The sequence below is a fragment of the Halichoeres trimaculatus genome, unplaced genomic scaffold (assembly GCF_033239565.1).
Source record: "Halichoeres trimaculatus isolate MK-OKI-2021-1 unplaced genomic scaffold, fHalTri1.1 fHalTri1_scaffold_9, whole genome shotgun sequence".
NCBI lineage: Eukaryota > Metazoa > Chordata > Actinopteri > Labriformes > Labridae > Halichoeres > Halichoeres trimaculatus.
In genome coordinates, this window is record NW_027437188.1 from 14,422,777 (window position 1) to 14,446,607 (window position 23,831).

The 23,831-nt window shown below is 39.9% G+C and overlaps 2 protein-coding genes across 2 annotated transcripts in view; one reads left to right on the forward strand and one right to left on the reverse strand.

Moving 5' to 3' along the window:
• Positions 1 to 236: 236 nt before the first annotated feature.
• ap2s1 (adaptor related protein complex 2 subunit sigma 1) lies at positions 237 to 7,749 on the reverse strand. Its single transcript, XM_074680095.1, has 5 exons — positions 7,582 to 7,749; positions 6,973 to 7,122; positions 4,984 to 5,097; positions 2,556 to 2,615; positions 237 to 1,521 (listed from the first exon to the last, which is right to left on the reverse strand). The coding sequence occupies exons 1-5, from the start codon at positions 7,582 to 7,584 to the stop codon at positions 1,420 to 1,422; spliced, it is 429 nt and encodes a 142-aa protein (XP_074536196.1). The 5' UTR covers positions 7,585 to 7,749; the 3' UTR covers positions 237 to 1,419.
• Positions 7,750 to 9,845: 2,096 nt separating this feature from the next.
• The window catches only part of arhgap35a (Rho GTPase activating protein 35a), a 66,095-nt gene continuing 52,109 nt past the window's right edge, over positions 9,846 to 23,831 (forward strand). The window contains exon 1 of the mRNA XM_074679046.1: positions 9,846 to 10,506. The gene's annotated coding sequence lies outside the window, so the exon portion shown is untranslated. The remainder of the gene's footprint in view (positions 10,507 to 23,831) is intronic.

Here is a 23,831-nt window from a genome sequence, read left to right on the forward strand (position 1 = left end):
GAAGGAATTAATGTTCAACCACTAGGTGGTGCTAAAATATTACAAGTATATCAACTATCTACATTTATATATAAGCACTTCATTGTAATGAGCTACTCAGTTAAATTTCTACAAGCCAACTGATACTTAAAGGAGTAAATTTTCAGAATTTAGAACATAAATCACCAGTCATTGTGTTAGGGGCTGTATACAGGGTGCACTCTAACCTGCTCCCAGAGTAAATGGATATCCAGTCATCATTGGCAGCAAGGACAGCTGGTCCTTTATTACAACCTTATATTTACACATAATGGGCTTTTTGTTGTTCCATCAACAAACACACAGGTGAACAAAAATGGAAAGCAGTACATTTCCCGAGCCAAATTATAAAAAAAAATATAGAACTTCAAAAACAGCAACATTTGAAACCACCTTAAAACACCTTTCTGACTGGTAACACTTAAAATATGACCAGTAAAGTCAACCACACAACAGCCCAGCACAGGGAAATATTCTATGTTCGTAATAGAATATTGTTTTTAGAGTTAATGGGCACTGTTCTCAGTAAATATATTGGATACAATAAGGAAGGACAAGTAATTACTGCCCAGACTAAGTATAGGAGAATCACACTCTCTGGAATGGATGTGTTAATTTCACAATATTCATTATACATACGGCATGTACTCACACCACAAAAAGCAAATTCCACAGTGCTTCTTCCTTTAATGTATCCAAACTCTCTATGCCAGGGTCTTTAGTTTTAATGCTGTGTTGATGATTTGAGTGTTATATGTGTGATGAATAAGCACCATTATGCAATAGGACGCAAGACTGATGCAGATAATTTGCATTAAAAACAATTATACCATCCAGAGAGCAGCCATAAGCTCAACTGTTTATCATTACCAGCTGTGAGGAGGTCTGACACAGCAAAGGTTGGCATAGCACACAGTCAGAATTGTACTCAACCTGAGTACACTCCATTCTGTCATTGACCTGCCATGATGGGTCAATTGCTCTGCAGGGCTTTGGAGTTAAGTTTGCTTGTACCGTACGCCGATCCAGACACTAAACAAGCAAAAGAGGAGACAGTAATATCCCTGTGATGTTTTTAGACTGCAGGGAAAAATATGTAAAGGTTAATATGTTACATGGCAACTGAAAAGAAACTGACATGGGTGGTTCATGAAATGTTAGCATGTTGAAATGTACATCCTTCAAGTACAACTGTTACAGACAAGTTTATCAACTTTCCATACCTGAACAACATTTCTATTTCTAAAAATCTGCCTTAAGAGGACCTATACAGAGGGGCATTCGCTCTGAGGAGGGGAAACAACAATTGGTCCTTCAGTGAGAAACAAAGATCAACAAATGGGTGGATTCATTGGGTGACTGGGCAGCAGGGGGCAGGTAGGTAGGGTGGTCTTCCATTTTCTACTCCAGCGACTGCAGCATCAGCAGCTGTTTGAGGACCTTGGTTTGACTGGTCTCCCTGATCTCTCCCGCCAGGAACATCTCATCCACCACAGTGTACACCTTCAAGTGAAGACAGAAATCAGAGCAGACTTCAGTATGATAAATTGTCTTTCAAATGCTGTTTCAGAAAAACACGTCAGCAGATCTCCTTTTAAAATCAGGCTTTTGGATAGTTTGTATCACACTTTAGGCACAGCTCCCCTTGTTAATTAGTGATTGCTAAGTGTCACTTCTGTTCCGACTTCTGTCATTTCATCTTTCCAAACTGTTTCATCTTATTGTAAACCCATCTGTAATTGAGTTCAGAAGGGTGCCACACAATGTTTATTGTTTTGATTATAGCGCTGTTATTTAATATCAAAAACTGCAAACTTAATGTTCAGTAAAACTTAGTGTCAACAGATAAACTTGATCTTAACTGCCTTTGGTTCACTGATAGCAGCAAAGAAACAAAGAAAAAACTGAGGTGGGACAAGATTAAAATGGAGCAGAAGTACCACGTACTACATTATCCTTTTCCCTACTCATAAAAGGGCTGAGCTTCCAGTAAAACTACACTACACAGTGCTTAGTCATTTGGTTTGTGGTCATCATCAGTTAAGTTTCCTGCTTCCATCATTAAAATCTAAATAGAGCTGATGAGTAAAGACAAGAAGTGGCCGACCTAAGCTTCCTTGAGTTAACATCAAAGACGTTAAGAGATTCACTTTTTTTTTACCACACCTGAGAAAAGTGTCTGACTGGAGCCAGTGAAACACTTATGGCCTGAGAGCAGGGACACATTATCAAACTTGAAGTTCTTAACACTATCGTAAAATGTTGGTTTCTATTATTTATGACCTAAAATATGGTAGGGCCTCTGTCAGCGTGTATCTTAGCAGAGGGGGTGTATTAGCCTGTGAGAAATATATTTTCGGCACTGCAGTGAAGGAAATGACATCAATAATAACGAAGGACTGTCTCAGATAAGAAAATAATACTAGTTGCCAAGGCGTTGTAATGAAGAAAGTTTTCTGATCTTATTTTTGTGCTGATGTTTGTTTATAGAAAATACAAAACTCTAACAGGGTATAAATAAAGTGCAATTTCCTTACCTTATAAAAGTTGAACACAAGGTCTAACTCGCACACGTTGTGGAAATACTCATTCAGCACCTTAAAAGAAAGAAAGAAACAGTAAAAACCCTACAACAGTGGCCGATGACCTCATTCATTCCTTTGAGGCACAAACATACATGGTAGTTGTATGTCATGAGGAAATGAACTTGAGTGGCTGAAGATGTAGAAGTCACGAACTAACTGTGTGATAAGCTGATTTCCACTTCAGGCCCCTAATCTTAAAAGGCTCCAAATTAAAACTAAATGTGCTTCTGGTCTCAGCTTACCTCTACAAAGAACCATTCAAAGCAGTGATATGGTGACAAGTACAATGGCAGAATTACTGACCCTAAAATGACAATTTGCTACAGCAAATACACAGAAACAAGGACTGTGTGGTCCTACTGTTAATACAGTTCAAGCAGATTAAGCCCAAAGTGAAAAGAAAAATGTCATATGAATGATAAATCAAGATGCAAATGTGTTTGCAAAAAGACTTAAAAAAGACATTTTTAAGTCTTTCAAAAAGTCTTTAAATAAATCAATAATCCATGAACGGTTACTGGGGTGTTCTGTCGTGATCGAACAAAAGCAACAGTTTCCTTTCTATGGAACTTAAGCACAGTTTGAAGTGCAACATTGAGCAGAAGTTTTCTGTATTTCTTTCAACATTTTAAGTGAAACCAAATTTTTAAAGATTTCACAGATCTATCTGCCACACAGTGCCTCACTTGAAAAGCAATATAATGGGGATGTACAATACGAAAATTTTGGCCAATACCAATATCCGATATCCGATATTAATATTGCTGTTATGGTCAATAACCGATATTTACCGATATCAACATTGGTAAACAAAAAACCTCAAAACAATCTGAGATTATGTGTTGGGGTAGTTCAGAGAGAAAGAGCAACCATAAGAGAAGGCGACTATGGAAAGGATCAAAGCATGAAGCGCCCAAGATGAACGCAATTATAAAAATATGTTTGTTTTTGGGATCAAAAACAAAAAGTGAGACAAAAAAATAAGAAGATCCACTTTTCTTAATTAGTTTTGGTGTTTACAGAGTCATAGAAAACAATATTATTTGGGTCTTGAAAGGTCGTTCAAGATGCTCTGAAAGTGGCTGGCAACTCATCAGCCCACTTTTACACATCGGCTGATATGTATATTCATACCAATATATCCTGCATCCCTAAATATTAATTTATAACTATGCTGTGTTTTCCCTGCACTTTGTTGTAGCTGCAGTCCCCCTCCTGCTGCTCTAGACTGTGCAGGATACTTTCTGGCAGAAAAATAAGGATTTTATTAAAAAGTTAATTTATTTTATTTTAATTCAAAAAGGTAATCTCATATTTAAAATAGATATAGTACACAGAGTGATATAATCAACATTTTTTTTCTTTTAATTTTGATGATTGTGACATATAGCTAATGAAACACTCAAATTCAGAGTTTCAGATTACGTAACAATTCAACCAACGTCAAAGAAGCAGACATGATGGACTATGTACGCTGTGTGTGTGCTTTCCTGTTTTCTGTCAGTTTGTGGACCTTGATTTTGCATTGCGCTACAGTTGCCATACACACTTGCATTGAACTGAAAGTGCAGCTTTACACCTCTTGTTGAAATGACTGGTATGCAGTAGTTTTTAAAAAAAAAAAATTTAAGTGGCAGTGCTTACGGCTGCTTTCAGATTCTGCCAATAACTGTTTATCAAATTATTGTTTGACTTATTGCCAGCATCACTTGACACAGCTGTATCACTGACTGCTGAAAAACATAATCGTATTTAACTTGACTACGATGACAAATGGACATAATGAGTGGAGCCAAACCAGGACTCAACAGGTTTGAGGTTTTACAGCCCAGCATGACTAAAGAGAGATTTATCAATGGGTTTGTGGGAGGAGCAGGAACTCCTCGATCTGTGACTCCAGCTGTCAGTCGTGCAGCTTCTCGGTCTGAACAAGTGTGTGAGTTGACAAAGGCAGTCAATACGCAACGGAATGGAGTCGTACTGCAAATGTATCTGGTGTATTTGAGGTGTGATACTCAATTAAAAAAAAAAATAACCAAGGATATGAAGGATGAAGTTAATTTCATAGTAACTTAATATCATGCCTTTTAGAGTTTGGGCTTCACTGGACCTTCATTTTCTTGGCAACAACCTATTCTATTGAACAAAACCTGGTATAGTAACTAGGCTTTAATTGAGAAGTAATACAGATAGTGTCGAGTGGCAGCTGTCAATACTTTTTGCATGGAGCATATTTGTTATTCACATACAGAGAACACAAATCTTTGAGGGAAATTAATAACATGCATTTCTTTAAAAAATTAGACCATTAAAGTTAGACCATCAGAGTACACTTGCTGCGTCCAAACATTGTGTGTGTGTTTGTGTGTGTGTAAGTTACCTCTACAAAGTTGTGTATTCCCTCAAGGTATGCCAGGTTGTTATCAGTCACATCCACACAAATACAGAAGTAAAGACCAGCGTAACGGCGGTAAATGATCTTGAAGTTCCTGAACTGTGCGAACAAAAGCAAAAACAGTCATTCCCACATTCTCATAAATATCTGTACATTATCATTAGCTTTACTAAGATTAAGTTTTGGAGCATTATAGAGTAATTTATTAGACCACCACACATTGTAAGGTGTTTGACAGTGCTGCCCTAAGTTAACAGTAAAATATAAAAACCAAAATATTTTCTTTTACTATCTGTGACAGTTAATCTGCCAGTATATGCAAGCTCTTCAATCAAAATATTTTTTCATGGCTAAAACATAATTTAACTATTACCAAGTGTTTTACAAAAAGCATACAAACAGTCAAGAACATTATAAGCTTTAAATTTCCCATTGCTTTTGTTTACTTGCATTAATGGACAGGAGAAATGTTTTAGTGGAGATATGTTTTCTTGACTAATTTCTGACTTTGCTGTAGATTCTTGGGCTAGATAGACTCTCAGGAGTAGGGTTAGTTATAACAGTAGTCTTAGTTTTCTTAGTAAAAAAAAAAAATGTTTCTATCTCTCTTCATATTCCCCCATTTTCTCCTTTCCTGCTTCAGCTAGGCTACTCTATAGCATTCAGGTCATTTGCAATTTTGAAACACACAGTTTAGAGCAGAGTTGAACATTTCGCACAGATACTGACAACTTCACACCAAACTGGCTGTTTGCAGTTGTGTTTTTACTTTTTTTTTGGCCCCTGTATGTGTCCTGAGACCTTACGTGCAACCATTGTTCATGCACAAGATTTCAGCTGTTAGCAGCATGTAGCATGTTGATGCTAACCAGTGCCGGGGCTGATTTTCTCTATGAGCTGAGGGGGAGGACGTGAGGACCACATGCTGGTGCTGCAGCATCTGAAGAATGATGGCAAACCTTGTCGTCTCTGATGGACATTTTTTATTTTATACTTGAGACTAATCGTATTATTCTATTTATATACTCTTGATTATTTTGCACTATATACTTTCTTGTATTGCTGCTGTGACTCTGGATTTCCCTTCAGGGATTAATAAAGTACAAATTATTCTTGCACTTTTTAAATGTCAGGTGCAGTTTAAGGAATAATACTGCATTTTGAGTTGGCAATGTTTGCAAAAGTTCTAAGGACGTTTTGCAAACTTGAGTCCGGGCTTGTCTTTGGACTTGCTCTGGCGTCACAAATTGAGGTGCTAGTGGTGGAAATAATTGTTTTGGCGATATGTTAAGCCTTGCATTATTCGCACAAAACAACTCTCTTATCTACACTTTCATTGAATTTTTTTAAAGGGGCTGCAAAGACTTTAAAAAAAAAAAAAAAAAAGCTTGTGTTTTTTCAGGATAAAGACCCTGCTCCCTGTGAGCACTTTGTGTAAGTATTGAGGCTGTCGAGAGGATATGACTCTGAGCAAGGAGTGCATTTACAAAAAAGAAAAATGAAGGGGAGATCAGATCTTTTTCTTTTTAACTTTACTTCTCTTTGTTTAAGACGGATACAACGCAACTAGAAAGCTATTTATTAACCATTATGTAGTGCTATTGTTTGAAAAGTGAAATGAGGGCCTGTATGTGCATTGAGTGTTTCTGCAGTAAAAGGTCTACAGTGCAAGATTTTGTTTTCCTGTCATTTTCTTTAGAGAGCCACTTAGTTTTATTCAAATTTTTTAATACATAAAGTTCATAAGCACTACTGGATTAAGGTAATGTGGTGGGACACAACAAGAGTCAACCAAATAAACAATTAGTGGGGCCAAAACACTTTTTTCCTGACATGATAGATGGTTTTTGAAATTACACTGTAGGACTTAAAAGGTTGTAAAGATTTCTGGTTCAATATATTCACAGTACAGACCCACCCAAACGTTGACCTTACAAACGTGAATGCAAAATACGTTACATGTAAATCCCATACCTCCACAAAGTTGGTGTGTTTGGCATCTCTGACCGTTACCACAGCGTGTACTTCCTCAATCAACTTCTGTTTTTCATCGTCGTCAAACTGCATGTACCATTTGGCCAATCGTGTCTTCCCCGCTCGGTTCTGGATGAGGATGAATCGGATCTGTGCGACAAACGGCAGAGGGAGAGAAACATTATTTACTGTATTTATCCCCAATGAATTGAGACACTAAACACGTTAAGAGGAAACAGGGCAAGAATCGATATATCTTTAATTGCTTTCAAGTGTATAACATATCCACCCTTACAGATTCCTTGACCTCTTGCTGATAGCATCAATACTAACTTTTTGGCTAGCGGTAACACGCCCGTAGGCTTGACAACACGACAACAAGGGAAGGCCTTTCACGGTCAAAATTATTCCTGCTCGTAAAAAAAGGCTAAAGTGTTTTTGCTTGGTGAGGTTAATATCGTGACTTAATGTATGTGGCCTAAACAGCTTTGATAGGCTAGCTCTACAGCTAGCTAACAGTATCTGAATGAGGAGGTTATCCTGTCAAAAGCTAACGATGATACATTACTACTTCTAATGAATGGCGTTGTTAAATAGCCACATATTTACCATTGTCTCCTCCCGAATATGGACGACTGAAGCTCCAGATTATAACGTGTCTGATCCTTTATGCAAAGATTTCACACAAAACATTAGTAAATTCTTCAGCCGACCGTTTGCTATTTTTTCCCCAGAGCTGACAGGAAGTACAGACCTTTTGCTAAGTTGCGTTGCATGATGGGACTTGTATTTTTCTCTCAACGTTTAGAACATTTAGAAGGATATACTGCACTACAAGAACCAGCATCCCATGGTGAAGTTATGTCCAGCTGGATCACATGAGAAATAATAGGCCGATGCCCATAGCAATAACAAAGTTTTTATTTTTTATTGTTTCATTTTCAATTGTGTGTGTGTGTGTGTGTGTGTGTGTGTGTGTGTGTGTGTGTGTGTGTGTGTGTGTGTGTGTGTGTGTGTGTTTGACACGCCTAAATGACTTGATCACTTGAAAATTAAAAAAATTGACATAAATCTACAATCTCTTGAGAATACAAAAGTTTCTGGTTGTTTCAACAGTCAGGACTCAAATTCTGTTTGCTGGTATGATTGGGCAGCCGGTTCACCACAGAACATTACCAAGCTTGGACAGCATGCCTCTTTTTGAGCTTTCTGGGTGTTTGGGGAGTCAGAGGGGGATGGGGGAGCTGGGTTCGTCAGGGATTGCACAACAGTGGATGAAGGAATGTGCTTGCCCTCGGGACCCAAAAATATTTCAGCTGCAAATACAGAGTGGGCTGAGGTTGGACGGGGAAAAGAAATAAAAGTAAAGGAAAACGAACCAGTGAATAAACACTGACTTTAACGTTTTCCTTTTCAGCTATGTTTGATGGGGGCCTGTCCAGGCAAATGAAAACAGATCCAAATCTGCTATACGTTTGATCAATATGCATGATGGGAAAAATAATTCAACTGTCAAATTTGACATAGTTGTATTTCTTAAGACTGGTACATACTTTAAATAACCGTGAAGAGAAGAGACCAACAGCACCGGCAGATTATTCATCACAAACTTTGACCCTTGTTAACCTTACTCTGTGATTAGGGACATCTCAATATTGCTGTAAACACACACCAACATGATTGAGTGGAAGCTTGTAGAGTTTTTCAAATGCAGGGTGGTGCATCTTGCATGAAGCCGGGCTGTAAGTTTGATAGTAGATCACATTTCAAACTGTCAAGATGCATGAAGTACTTGTTTACATTTAAAACATGTTTGGAAGTCGCCTTGATGAAGGGCTAAAAGTCAAAAGCCCTCTCAGATGGTGTGCTGCATTTAATGATTGTGTAAAGTTTTACAAACTTAATATTTATTTTGATGTTTAAAATTATTCTAATATTAGCAGATGTGGAGAAACAGCAGCACTCATGATATCAAACCCTTTTTTCAGTGGTCTTCTTATTTTTCATGGAGCAATATGCACAGAAAGAGTTAAAGCCCTATCTGGGTTGTCTCATAAACCTTTACCTTCCAATCCATAGTCTCCTTTCTTATGTTGTAGTTTCATGAACTGCCATAATAGAAATCTTATTGTGGCACTGTTGCCCTTTCATTATAATGATATGTGATGGCACATGGAAATATTATTCTCTGTGTTGACTAATGAAAAGAAAGGCATAGAAGAATAACAAATCATAACATTTGGTTTTACAATATTCTCACTGAAGGGGCATGTTTGGCTTTAAAAGAAAGCCTTGAAAAAATTTATGTTGACCTGTAGAAAATACCAGTACAATTATTTGCTGTAGCTACATTTTACCTAGAATATAGATAAATTGATTTCAGATTATTGGTTCTGTTGTGTTATTTCAGTAAATTTCTAAGTTTGTGTCTGACAGAAACCTTGTAATCTCGTATCAGTCATTTAAGAAACTCATTGAACCTTCTGTAAAGTTTTCATATTTAATTCATGTAAAGGCAACAAATTGGGATTCAAATGCTAATGGCAAATGTCAATGCAAATTTTATTTAATCTGATTTAATTTTGATTAAAGGCCAAATTATTCAAAACTTATAATACATTTACTGAGTGGCTTTTAAATTTTATGATATAAAATGTATAAATTCCGATGAACGGCTGAGCATTACTTTTCAATGTTCGTGCGCTTGTGTCGTAATCGTGTCCATCGGCCGCTGGGCGAGTCTGTCTCTCTTTTGCTTTCTCTCTCTCTCTCTGTTTGTGTGTGTGTGTGTGTGTGTGTGTGTGTGTGTGTGTGTGTGTGTGTGTGTGTGTGTGTGTGTGTGTGTGTGTGTGTGTGTGAATAGGGGAGGGAGATGCTGGATTCGGGAGAAGGTCCGCCATTATTGGGAGGCTGAAAAAATAGACTTTAACACACCGACGCACATTTAGCTTGTACGGGGCTGATCATAAGATAAGCAAACACAGCTCGTCGGGACGCACTGCTGGACACTGAAAAACGACGTTATTACTGGAGGCTGAGCCTGTTTGTCGTGATTCCTATGGACTCTTTTATTTTTGACACAACAAAGGAAATAATAATTGGTCAAAACAACGTGGTGGCTGAACCAAGAAGGAAAAACACACACCGTAACAGCGCTTTCCGACGCCTCCCCCTTTCTCCTCTAGACCAGTCGTGGTAAAAAAAAAAAAAAGAAGAAGAAAAACCTGGAGTTTGAAAAGCATTTTTTCCTTTTGCTGGGGAGAATATAGTTGTTTTTCCTTCTCTCACTTCTCAGAAAGAGAAAGCGAGATAAGCATATCGTTTTGAGAAAACTTCAGACTGGTGGAAATGAACACATAATGTTGAGAGCAGTGAACAGAAAGCGTGTTTGCTCAGACAAAAGCGGAAAATAATAGATGTGAAGGCTGCTGGGAGATGTTATCGCCTGTTTTTTAAAAGTATTCCACCGGCTGTGACTCGCAGTTAGTGAAGGAAAGGAGTGGACGAAAGCTGGACAGAGGGAGGAATGCTATGGTATGTTGCTTGTACTCTTCTTTTACTACATTATACAAGTGAATGGACAATTTGATGTGCTGAACAAGGTAGGAAATGGGTTTAGAGGCGTTAGCTACTGTGAATAACAAGAAACTGGGAGTCAGTTCCAGTCTCTGGTGTGTTGGTATGGTTTAAAGTCCTTTCCTGGGAAGAACACTATTTTTTTGAATAATTATTTAAGGGTGTAACCGGTTTATTCCCAGGTTGAAGTAGTCCTTCAAATGTCTAATAGGAAGTTTGCACAGCAGAAAGGTCATAAAATGAATCTGGTCCAAACATAAAAATTGGTTGAATAACAACACCTGGAATGCATCGCTCTTGAAGAACATGGAGAAACTAATGGTTAGTGAGACCTTAAGGGCTTTCTGTTAGAAATACCAAAGGCTATTTGCTGGTTATGGGTTGTGCTGTTAGAGAACAGTGAAACTCACGTTTACTGCTGTGTCTGCACGTTTTACCCCTCATATGCTGATCAAGTCCTGGTCAAACAGAAAAATCAGATGAATTCTGAATTAGAGCTGGTGTAGTTGATAGTGTCTGATAAAGCATTTTTTGGCCATGTTTAGCAATTTCTTTGCCTGGAACAGATCTAGACCTCATGTGAGCTCTGACAAATTAGAAACTTGAGCCAGGATTATTTATTTTCTTAAAATCAAAGCTGCATTGACAGGGCTTTCTGGTGACACAGTCAGTTGATGTGCATACGCCCTGCCTGGAGGTGACAGGATGTACAGTGAATGTCTTACCATTTTTCCACCAATTACACATCTTAAATGGGGGAATTTACCTGCCCCCTCTGGATGCTGAATGTTTATCCTGATATGCTGTAACATAAGGTACAAAATATGACCATAATGGTTATAATCATACAGTTTACCCCAATATTAATCTATTTGGTACCATAACTAGTCACTAGAGTATCATGGCTTATAGCCTCTGCAAAGTGATCCTCACCCTGCCAGCCACTCCCTTTTTGTTAGAGTTCTTACACTGGACCCCAGTATTTTTTAAGGTGATAGTGCCTCCTGTGTTTAGGTTACTGGTTTCATATTGATGGTGGAAGACTTCATAGAGTGGGAGAAGTTGAAGAATGAAAGATTTGGTTTGGTATTAACCACAGAGGTGTGCAGCAGCACTGCTGCTGTGTCACTGCAAGAGGGAGGCGACATTTTCAAAACAGCAACTTAGCAATTTGATGAAAGTTCTGCAGTGTTGTCTTATGGACCTAACATCCACTTCAGAACAATAATCTGACAATTATTTGGCTAAGGGCTTTTTGACAATGATTTTCTACCACCTGTACATTTTTTTTCATACAACCTTAAATGTATTAAAGGAGTACATAAGCCCTACACCAATATTTAATGGAAATATAATATATTAGCCCTCCAAAAAAGAACAAAAAAGCTACTCTCTTCAAGTAAATCATGTGGCAATAATGAACAAACAACAGTCGTTTCCAGGGAAACACAAGGAACGTGTTTTCCAATCTATTTAAAAGTGGATAGTTTTGTATTGCTAGTATAAATAAAGTTCTTAGTATTAGCTAATACATAATTTCCATTGCAATAGTTTCTGCGCATTTCTTACTTTTAGACACATTTCTTAGATCACACAAACCTTACTGTGAAGACCTGGCGATAGAGGAAGTAAACACGCACTCACACTTTTCCTGGTAATATGGTCTCTTTGCTCTCAGGTAAAAACATTAGCAGCTGTCAGCACTTCTGTTCTCTGCTTGATTGGGCTCTTTGCCGTGCAGTCACACCTCTCCAGGAAGTCTCCTTCTTCCCCTCTAATAGCTGTGCCATTTGCCCATGCAGGCAGAAGGCTGGCTACCAGTATATATACTCACCCCTGTCTGTGTGCCTGCAGTCTGTCTGACTGTCTGTGTTCCTGTGGGCTGTGGATCTTGTTATGAGTCTCTCGGATAGAACATGTTCCTAGGATTAGAGGAGGGCAGGCTTTGTTTGTCGGGATGTAGGCCAGAGATGCAGATACATGTTTTTATGAGTCTACTGTGACAGAGATTCTGTTCCATATTGTGTTGACAGATAAACACAGGGTTTGGCACTTGTCCTAACAGAAAGGGAGAGGGTATCAGCTACTCATATCATGTCAAATTGTAATAGCAAGCACTCAACTATTCAAGGAATCAATTAAGAGAAGTGACTGGAGAGTACCTGTGTGCTCTTCTGTAGAACAAATTCCCTAAATCAGCAGGCCTGGATGTGACCATGGTATTTCAGCAAGAGACAGTGGAATACTACAGTTTGAGATTTTGCACTATGCTATATCTATTTAATGTCTGAACACGTTTTTCTTCAACTGTACTGTTCGCTGAATCAAACCCTGGCCTCACCTAGTTTTCAGATTTCACAGCTAGCATACCTGGAAAAGCAGAGCGACTTAAAATGTGCAGATTGCTAAATCTTTCCCTGTTCTTGTTTTACAGGAGAGGTTTGCTTGTGAGTCAGTGTGTTGCCTGTGTACGATGGAGAAAAGAGCTAATTATAGCGGGCAGCTTTGGAGTTTGGTGGACCAGATTACAGTCACTCTCCTCTCAATGGCAGCCTTGTTCTAGTGGCCGATTATTAGGCAGAGAGAAGTGCATTCTGGGATGATTGTATCTGAATTTCCATTAGAAAGTGTGCCTGCCTTAGTTGAACTGAGGTTCCCTTCTCTCTCTGCACTGTTCCAGCTCTCTCACTCATTACAGATTTGCAGATGGGGACAGCCTGATATAAAGGCCTCTGTAGTGTTGCCTGTTCTGTTTTTGAACCAGTTTAAGCCTGTGTCCTGAATGAATGAATTATGTCTGAGAGAACTGACCCCAAGTCAGTAGATGGTTGGCCTTGCCTAGTTTTGTGAGGGAATTTTATTGAAATATATTCTTAGTATTTCTGTGCATGAGTGCAGACATATTTGACCCACTAGCTGTCATTGAAAGCAGTCAGTTCTGTGGATTATATTTGCTGTATATCTCAATCTATTGGCAATCCAATACTTTTCCAATACTGACACATTATTGATGAATATGCCTTAAGTAAAGGCTTTAGGTATGATTTATTGTTTGATACTAGAAAGGTTAAAACTAGTCTTAATGTCTCCAGGATAGTAACACTGTTTGAAAGTTCGGTGTCCATGGAGATGAAGGGCCAGGATGTAAACCACAGAGGAATGATGACCTCTGGACGTGAGTGGTCTTGTTTTGCTTTTCCAGCTCCAATTACACAACAAGAGAGACAAGGGTAATGGGGCTGTGGTAATTTGAAAAGGCTGCAGAGAGAGAACACGAGAAGAGAATCAGTGAGTGAGTGACACAACAAAGTTGGTAGTCAGTTAGAGAAGGGAAAAAGGGTGCAGGAACTGGAAAGAGTAAAGTAAAGCAAAGGCAAACTGTTGCCAGTTTTTGCTTCAGGCTGTGTTCCTGGTATGTGCCCTTTCAGCTTTGTGCTCAGGGATCAACCAATCAATGACAGCCATAAGTAACTGTGCTGCTTGGCTATTGGCCACAGCAGAATTCCATGACTCAGCATGTCCGTAGATAAGATGTTATGATTGAGTCACTGCCAGTGAAATGAGGCCACAGACTGAGTTCAATAGGTTGGACTTTGGTTGCACACGAATAGCTTGTACCACCTAGATAGAAAGCTGTAGCTGCAGATATTTAAAAAATGCCCTGAAATCCAGTAGTTAAAAGCTTTAAATACCATTTCTTAAATGCTTTGGTCTAGTTTTTATTAGCTGTGATATTACTTTATACAGTGGCTTATAGATTCTTAACTGTACTACACAAGTGAAACAACAAATAGAATTGGAAGGGGAGCTAACAAACTTCATGCCTCCCATAAATACTGCACTAGAAAGAATATGAAGTGTGACTGACTAACCAAGCTATTAACTTTTAATTTTTACACATTAGCAAAAAGATTATCTCTCTCATAGGCTTGCTGTGGTAGTTGGTGTGAGAGATTTTGATTTAATTACTTTTCCATCACTGGTGCTGCTTGGCAACAGATGTTGAACAGTTTATGCACTGACAGTGCCATGAGAGCTCATCCAAAGCCATGTAAACAAGTACTGAGGTAGAAAGTTGATGGCCAAGCACATTACATTGAAGATTCTTTCATCTTCATGTGTTTTAAGTAGACTGAAGTCAGACAACACCCTCTGAGAGACCCAAAAAAGCACAACCCATGATGGAGAATGGCAGGCCGCAAAACTTCCTACCATCCAGATCACCTAAGGCCCGATTACACGACAGAGTTTCATCTGAAAACGCAATGAAAAAATTCTGCATTTACATGGAAATGCTGAGGGACTAAAAACACTGTAGTAAGCATGCCAGGCCTGTAGTTGGCGCTATTACTGTCTTGTCCAGAAGCCACTTTTGGTGGTTCCCCACTGAAGTAGAGTTAAACGGATTAATCTGATGTATTGGGGAGTGCTAAGTGCAAAAGTAGAGCAACAGATGCACATTTTGTTGAAAGACAGTCGGCAGATTCAGCAGATTGAGCAACACATGGTAGACCGCAATGATCGTAGCAACATTGCTGTTGTATTTGCGAAGTGGAGCGTGACGTTTGCATTTCCACTGAAAACGCTGGCTTACTGTTTATACGGCAATGGTGGCAGCAGCGTTTCAGAAAAGTTCCACTCTAGATGCCATTTTCTAAAGTTTGTGTTTTAGGTCGGCTGAAACGCTGTTTCCTCTTAAACACGAGGCCAAAACGCAAAAATACTTTTGCATTTCATCCTGAAACTGTTGTTGTGTAAACAACCCCTAAGTCCTGATCTGACATCCTTGTCAGTGGTGTGCCTTCTGTTATTTCTCAATATCCATCTAAATGCTGCTTAAGCTCCAGATATCCCTCATGTCACTGACAAACATATTCTCCTTATATATTCTTTATGATCACTAACATGTTCACAAGTTTACTGGCCTTTGCTTGTACTCTAGCAGCCTTGGTTTCATATGAAATACCATGTAGAGAGCGTTTCAGTATATTCTAGTGTGAAAAAAAGCAGACTTTGTGTAGTCAGGAAGTTGTGATGGCCCCTTTTCTCTAAAACTCAACAGCATGCTGAATTACAAAATCTTCAGGCAATATGTTAATGCTCGTGCATATTAGTGCAGCTGAAAACACATTTTTTGTTTGTGTGTCGTCTGTTTATTATATTGTCTCCAACATGATGTATCTGCCCTGACAGAGAAAAGAGGGGTGGAGAGTGGGAGGCAGAGAGGTGTTCTCATTCTAAAATATAGTCTAATTTGAGCTGGCAGGTTTAATCACATGCTGATGAGTCTCAGAGAAGAAAGAAAGGGTGCAGAAGTGTATCAGCAAGAAGAGGGAGGAGAAGGAGGACCCAAGCAACCACGGGTCCACTCGACCCAAGTGCTTCTGGCTTTCACTGAACTCTTCCTAAGTTCTTTTGGTCAACCTCGTTCCCGCGCTGCTTCTTCTTTCTGTCTCTAAATAGTGGTGCCTCCATGGCCCTCTCCTTAGATTCTTTCATTTTTCTACCCTCTCAGGACAGTGCAATGTTATTGTCAGATGTGGTTAAGGTCGCAGTAAGGGCACCCCCTTGTCAGTAAATGTTTGTGTCAGATGCCATTTCATGGGGATCTAGCCACCACTGTGGCAACCTTTGGCATCTCCCCAGTGAACGTTTGCTGACACAGACTTTCTCCTGCTCATGCAAGGACAAATAGAAGTCTTTCTTTTCAACAATAAACTTTTTTTTTTAATTTTTTTTTTACAATGTTTGATCAGGTATTCTTAACTCGGGGCATGCCCCTGGCTCTTTAACATTAGGAAATCATTATGTGGCGGTTATTATTTAGTATTCCTCTGCAATGCAACTCAACTGTAAAACTTTGGAAGTTGACATTTTAAATGACTAACTGTACGTTACTGCTATGTACTGCTATACACTGAGGTTTGGAAACAAAATGATTCACTGAAGTATTGCAGTTTTTTTCCATGACTTGAACTCATTATTTGCACCCTGGATATTATTGGTAACAATATTAGATTAGTAAAAACAGCTCAGTATTATGGGCCCTTTCCTTTTGTAACCAGATGCAGCTACTGTTTAAGCAAACCGAGGGAATTTACTGACCTGTCGAGGTTTTTAGTAAAGTATTACACGTGTTTCTGCCAAACCAGTCAGATTTCTGTAGAAATACTTTTTAAGTTAAAATACATGAACAATAACAATGAAGGTGTCCCATTAGGAGATATGTGTGTCGACTGTGCATAAACATACATACACTGTACAAACACAATGTGGCCAACTGACCCACCCTCACCCTCACCCTGCTGCCAGACTGAGTCAGGCTGCTGGGCAGCTGTTTGACAGCAGAGATCATATCCTGTTTAAAATGAGAAGATAAGGGGTCTCTTCGCGACCATTTGTTATCTCAGGCAGCAAACCCTGGACACCTACACATCCCTTATCTTGCCTATTCCCAGTTTCTGGCCTCAGCTCGAAGCTAATGCAGGCCCAGGGCTGATGAGTAAGCACTGTCCAGCCTGCACATGGCTGGGCCTGCCGTTATTGATCGCAGTGCCTCTGCCTGTCATCCAGCCACCACTTAGCTAACGGTGTCCATACTATTGTCTCACAGCTGGGAAAATGGCCATAAAACAGAAAGTGGTGACTAATGGATTGGAGGGGAAGACGAATTTTACCCATAGAGGAGGCACACCCAGAGCAGCCATAGCCAAGTCTTACTATTTTATGTTGTCTTTGCATGGATGTACTGTAGTTGTTGTTGTAACTCTCTCTGTCTCTGTCCCCTCCCTCGTTCCTTTCTGTTGTTGTCTGTCCTTATTGATCCTGCAGTGAAAAAAGATCGACCACAATTTCCAACATCTTGTCAGTCTTTGTGTCAACTTGGTTATGACTTTGTTATTACTGTAGTTGTGTTGTTGAGCAAACAAAACCTTTGATTGTGCTGAATAAATAATATCACAATCATTTTTGCTGTTGAACCTAGGGCAAGTAGAAAAGGAAGCTCTGAATGCTGTAAACATGCACGTCCTCTTTTTGAGCATTGTGAATGAATTTAACTCTGGATTTGGGTTTTAAGGGGTTACATGGGTCATTTCTTTTCTCAGTGCCATAATTTCCCAGGATGCAGTTGGGGCCCCAAGGTCCATAGCTCTTGTGTCAGAGTTCATTTCCTGTTGCAGTGTTCCAGCAGCTCCTGAGGATCCACCATTTTGTAACATTCCTGATGAGGACTGGAGAAATGTGTCTCAGTACACCAGCCTTCAGCTGACAGGCTTTAAGCTCTTTTGGCTCCATTTCTTTTTCATAGTTCATGGAGATACAGGACAACCTGACTTATTTGAATACACATAGTGCAATGTAATTGTCAGTTCAAACCCCAAATCTAACACAGCCAAAATCCCATCTTACTGTGCTAAGCCTCATGTATTTTTGAATCTCAAAAGAAGTGAGGAAAATATTAGCAAAGAATGTGAACATTTCTAGAAGTTTGTTTTGCTTTGAAGGTTGTTCAGGGAAAGGACGGCTCATATTAGTTACAGTCACTTGAGAAAAGAGGGAATGCCCAATGAGGGAAAAGGTCGTAGGGAATGCAGTTTGTCAGGCCGGGACGAGGCGGGCTTGTTGTGGCTTAAACTCATGTGACTACAACAAAGTAATTGAGTTAGAGGGAAGAGATCCCCAATGGTCTCATTCCAGTTTTCTTGTGATTTTTTCTTTATGTCTACATAAATGGGATTTTGAATTCAGAAATTTGGCCACTTTATGCCCTCTTGTGTATATTCTTGCTAAAGTTGACCCTAAAAAAAGTGTAAATTCCCTGATTTACCTGGAACGTAATGTCAATTTGATTTTATAAAGCAAAGAGAAATTTGCAGAAGTCCAAATATTCAAAATCTGTGTGACCAAGGTCAAGCTCTAAAAAGGCTGAATCTTTTATTACTGCAGATGCTGCTTGGTTGTGCTCATACTCACTTACATGATTTCCTCAGTGTTATCAAACACTGTAAAGTGAAGCAAAATCTACTCATAAGTAGAGGAAGGGGAAATATCTATCATAGTCGATGTATTGTGGGTTGTTCCATGAGAGATGTATGAAATGACTTTATCATGACCAATAAGTACAAATTGTCATATAATTTTTTAAGATGTTGGAAAGTGTCTCTCGAGTCTCACGTCCTTCACTTCTGTTGGTGCTCCTGTCACAGCAAGCCCTCCACACCCCCACCCTCACCCAGAAAACTCTCCTCTCCTGTTTTCGTGTTTGGAGAGGAAGGTAAAAAGTTGCTTGCATATCTTGTCAGTTGCAGGTTTGGGATTTGCAAATGCAAATTTTGCCTGGTTTACCATGAAGGTCTAGTACTGAAACATTGTAATAAAAATATTGATTCTATCTGTAAGTCGGACGTTGTGGGTTTTTACCTTGGAATTATTTACAGCAAATGCAAATTTTAAAAGTCCATCTGAATGGTCTGCTTGAATCGTTTGGTGTCATTTTATGCATCAAAGGGTTAAATTTTAATTCTATAGAGAAAAAATCAGTATATAGCCAGGAATTATGGAGATATTGGTTTTAGGCTATATCCTGCAGCCCTACTCATGAGGGATTATCTGTAGGACTTTGTCAGCTGACTCTGTATCAATACTGAAACCTACTTATACTCTTATCACTGTGAGGTCACAGTAAGCAAGTCTCACTTTCAACTGTGAAGAGAAGACTTTGAGATGCAGGTTGGACAGGTCAAATTGCAGGAAGATAAGCGTAAGACAAGGAAAAAGACGCTTGCCCGAGCCATCAAACACTGCCTATAGCCTACTGATGGCAGGAAGATGAAGCTATGAGCCAATGAATCAGAATTTGACATCTTTAGTACAACCCTGCAGGTTGTTTGTGGACCATTGAGCAGGCAAAAGGATGGCTCCTCAGTGTGTGACATCAAATGTACATGTGGAGGAGGAAGCATGTTGGTCTGGGGCTGTTTTGACGCCCCACTATTGTTCAAAATGATTGTCGAGAGGTGCGCTTGTGGCGATCATACATCATGGATCTTACGTGCTGTCTGTGTGCTTGTGCTTGTACATGAAGTTAACCGTCCAGAAGCCCACCTCTCTGAAGCGTGCCAAAACAGAGAAATTAATGGCGCTCAAGCACGGCATCCTTGTGGTCACACTGGCCAAACGAACTGGGCTTTAGGGTTGAAGCGTGCTCAAGTACAGTACAGTTTGCCGGTGTGACTGCGTCCTAAGTCCAAGCTGTGCCAGAACTACTTTGAGAACAAAGGACAAGACAAGACAGTAAGCTTGAAAACATTGAGTGACCAGCACAGCCTCTAGACTTAAACCCCATGGAGCTGGTTTGGGATGAACTGGACAGAAGTAAGAAAGGAAAGAAACCTGCAAGTGTTAAACATTTATAGGAGCTTCTGCAACAGAGTTGAGAAAAACTTTCTGAAGAATGTTTGATCTCTCAGAAAATAAAAGTCTACAACGTTGTCATCCAGTGCCATGCAGTGTTACAGTGGCAGGTACTGGGTCTGCAGCACCATCCTCTCCAAATAAGAAAGTGATCGGGGCATAAAAAGCCTAAATAACTTAAACTAAAAACACCTGACCTCTCCTGTAAAAGGCAACATTTGCAGGACATGTTGTGGTTTTACCATTCACAGTGACCAGCTTGTTCTTTTGTGTTTTCGAGGATAGCCAGAAACCGATCTTGTAACTGCTAGAAACAATCAGGAAGCCATCAGCTTAGGTGTTGCCATAAACGTGTCAGCACACTTGAGTCATGTCAGTTTGATTGCAGGGTACTAACCTGTTTGTTTGCTGTCTTTTACAACCGACCGAGCAAGTACGACCGACTAGTTTAACCGGCCCCTTGAAGCATTACACATAAACACATGTATTGTCAGACTTAAGCAACCTATTTCAAGATACCTGAATATTACAGTCCCATCCACACTTTTTTTCTGTTTTAGATGCACAATTGTGTCAGTAAGTCTCTTTTCTTTGTTTTTAACCTTTCTGTGTTTGGCCGCAGAGAACCAGGTTCTTGGAAAATTGTGCAACTCTAAAAATTTCCAAGTGCAGCTTTTTGGCCACAGAACAGAACACAAATCTCAAGCCTTGCTTTTTCCCCATTATTCCTTTTCCTGTTCCCTCCAGAGGTCAAAGTTGGCAGGAGACATGGGTGGGTGGTGTCAGCGCTCTCCTTTGGGGGGACCAGGGGTCCTTTGGGGCCCTGTGAGGTTGGGCAGCTGCTCTGGAGAGGATGACAGGAAGTGGTGATGGCAGAGAGGGAAGGAACAGCTTGCTGTTGTTGTACTGTTTGTTTCTCACATGTCAGTGCTATAGCTGGAGAAACAGGATGTCTTTGGTTGGAGCTTGTATACATGTTTTTAGGCTTGTAGAGCCATCTGATACACCACAAGGTCAACACATTCAAATTTAAACTGTGATTCAGCACAATTGTCAATAATTTCACTGGGTTTCTCATCAGGAATTGGTTATTTAACATTAAAACGTTTTAACCATGCAGTGACCATTATTTCCAAGTGCTTCCAAGGATTATGAATGCTGTTGAAGCAGCTGGTGCAGATGTACAGCGGTAAACTCTTGGTGCCTGCACAGCTGGGGCACACTTGATGAACCTTTGCAGTGAACATGGAGAGGGAGGTGGAAACAGAAGAGTATGGGGTGGAGGCGCACAGAGGTAGAGGAGGAAAGGGGGGAGGAAAGGGGTGAGAGTGCTGGATTGATACAACAGAGGAATGCAGTGAGGGCCTTCAGGGCAGGATACAAACTCCAAAAGGAGTACAAGCGAGTGCAGAGGAAAAGACAAGAAAACTGATCCTAATTTACAAATCCCAGCTCTTTCGACCTAAAAGTATCAGCTGCTGTATCCTCAAATGGAGAGAAAGCAACATTAACGGTTCTAGCTAAGTCTCCTGTACGTCTTTTTTGTGCCGACCATGTTTGTGTTTGTGGCCTCTCCTAGATTCAGCAGACAGAAACAGGAAATTTTGCCCTTCCCCTCCTCTGTCCTTCCTTCATCCTCTGCCCTGTGATGGTGGCCCAGCCCTGATTGGCCAGGAGCAAAAAACGAGGGATGAGATTTTGCTGTCTAATCTGGCAGCAGATCGCCACTGATGGGCCTCTGTAGAATGGCTTTAGTAAATCACTGTTCCAGGGAAGGGCAAATCCTCTTCTATCAGATAGCAGCTCTGTCTTCGTCTTCCCTTCCAATCCAAGTCCCCCACTCTCCCTCTCTTCACTACATCAGTCAGGCTTTGATTTTATCTCTTCATCACTACCTTCTACACCTCCTCTACTTCCTGTCGTCTTCATTGTCCTGCTGTTTTCTTTTACCTTTTCATTACTTTCTCATAATGTGTATCTATTTGTGTGTGCAGCATACCCAGTGTTCCCTGGCCAGAGGCCTCACGTCACACCTGGAGTGAATGAGATGGGTCATGTCAGAGAGAAAGAGACTGTAGATTATGCTGGATTTTACAAAGCTACTCATCAACACACTACAGACTCTGTGTGTGTGTGTGTGTGTGTGTGTGTGTGTGTGTGTGTGTGTGTGTGTGTGTGTGTGTGTGTGTGTGTGTGTGTGGCAACTGTCTCCCCTATCCCCTGCTGTGTTTATGGATGTCAACAAGATAGACCAGTTTTCAAGGTGGCCATCTTGCGTCAACCAGTAAACCAAGCAAGAAATAATACCTCCTGCCTCAGTACCTGGAAGACGATGTTTAGGGATTAGAGGGAATTGTTTTCAGTTTTGCATACCTGTGTTGCAAAAGGCTTAAGAAGGAAAGAAGATTAGGGAGTGAGAGATACTGAAAATGAAGGGAATGTTTTTGTCTACCTCTGACTAACTGTGTTTGTGTACGTTTTGCAAACTCGAGTTGAGGAATGTTGCATGGCAGGGAGCCAAACCTCTGACCTTCCTCACAGTCATGTAAAACATCATTATCGCTCTGTAGTGACATATGGTAGCTAGGCATGTCCTAAGTCACACATATGCAGACAATGCTGTAGCCCAGGGACATGACAGACCAGCCACACCGACAGACTGCAACGTAACAGAACCAGTGTAAGTTGACAGATTGACTTGAATGGAAACCTATCTGATCCGTTGCCATGAAGGAGTTTGGTGTATTTCAGCTGTTAGAATACCATACCAACTTTTTTCTTAAAAATAATTCTCCATGTTCATATCTGTCCATTTCATTTAAAACCCTGAAAGGTGTTTAAACTAATAAAATGTGGCCAAAACTTTTTAGGAAGTATGGCTGGTGTAGATTTAAGTAGCTGTCAGACTGGCTTGGTGTGGGTGCCCCCTGGGCTGTAGTTTAGAGCAGTGGTCCCCAACGTCTTTTGTGCAACAGACCAGTTTAACGTTGGACAGTATTTTCAGGGACCAGCTATTCTTGTCTCCTCACTGGCTCTTTTACCCTGCGTAAAGAAACTTTTTAAAGATGTTTTTTCTTGTCCATTTTGTTAGCTTGGGAGGTTTGGCATCAAGAATGAGTCAAAGATGAGTATTGACTGGGAGAATCTGGTCATTTTTCAAAATGACACATTGTTCAGAATCATATAATAAATCAAACTGAAATAATGTAAGTTGAGTATTTTTTATGTGCAGCCCAGTGCCAATTGACCTCTGACCAGTACCAGTCCACAGCCCAGGGGGTGGGGACCACTGGTTTAGAGTGTACCTTTATGTGTTAGTCATCAAAAAACAAGTTTTATAATGTTATATTTGAACACGGAAGCTACAGCATTTTAGCATTATCATATCCTGTGAAGCCAGAAATGTCTACAACTAATTTAGCAGAGCCTTAAAATGGAACAGGTGTAGGTAGTAGGCAGATAGCATACATTAGCAATGTTAAATCATTTCAATAAAGTTTAGAGTTAAAGAAAGAAACCTGAGTATCTTTGCACAAGTTTACAGGTCTGTATAACATGTAACAAATCTGTAGTGGGGGGGGTTTATATTTATGCTGGGTTATATAATCCCCCAACATGAGACCCTCCGAATTAGAGATGGGTATGTTTCACATTTGAAACGATACATTACCAATGCCTGGTACCTGGCAATTGATATCAGTACTCAATGGTAACAATTTGTTTATGTGGTAATGAATGCCATTATTTTTTGAATAATAAAATATCAACGTTTTCAATTTAATATATTTATTCTTTAATATATAAACTTGCAATGTTGTGTTCATGTCTATCATGGAAAATCATCTACTCTGCCATAGGGATGGGTATCG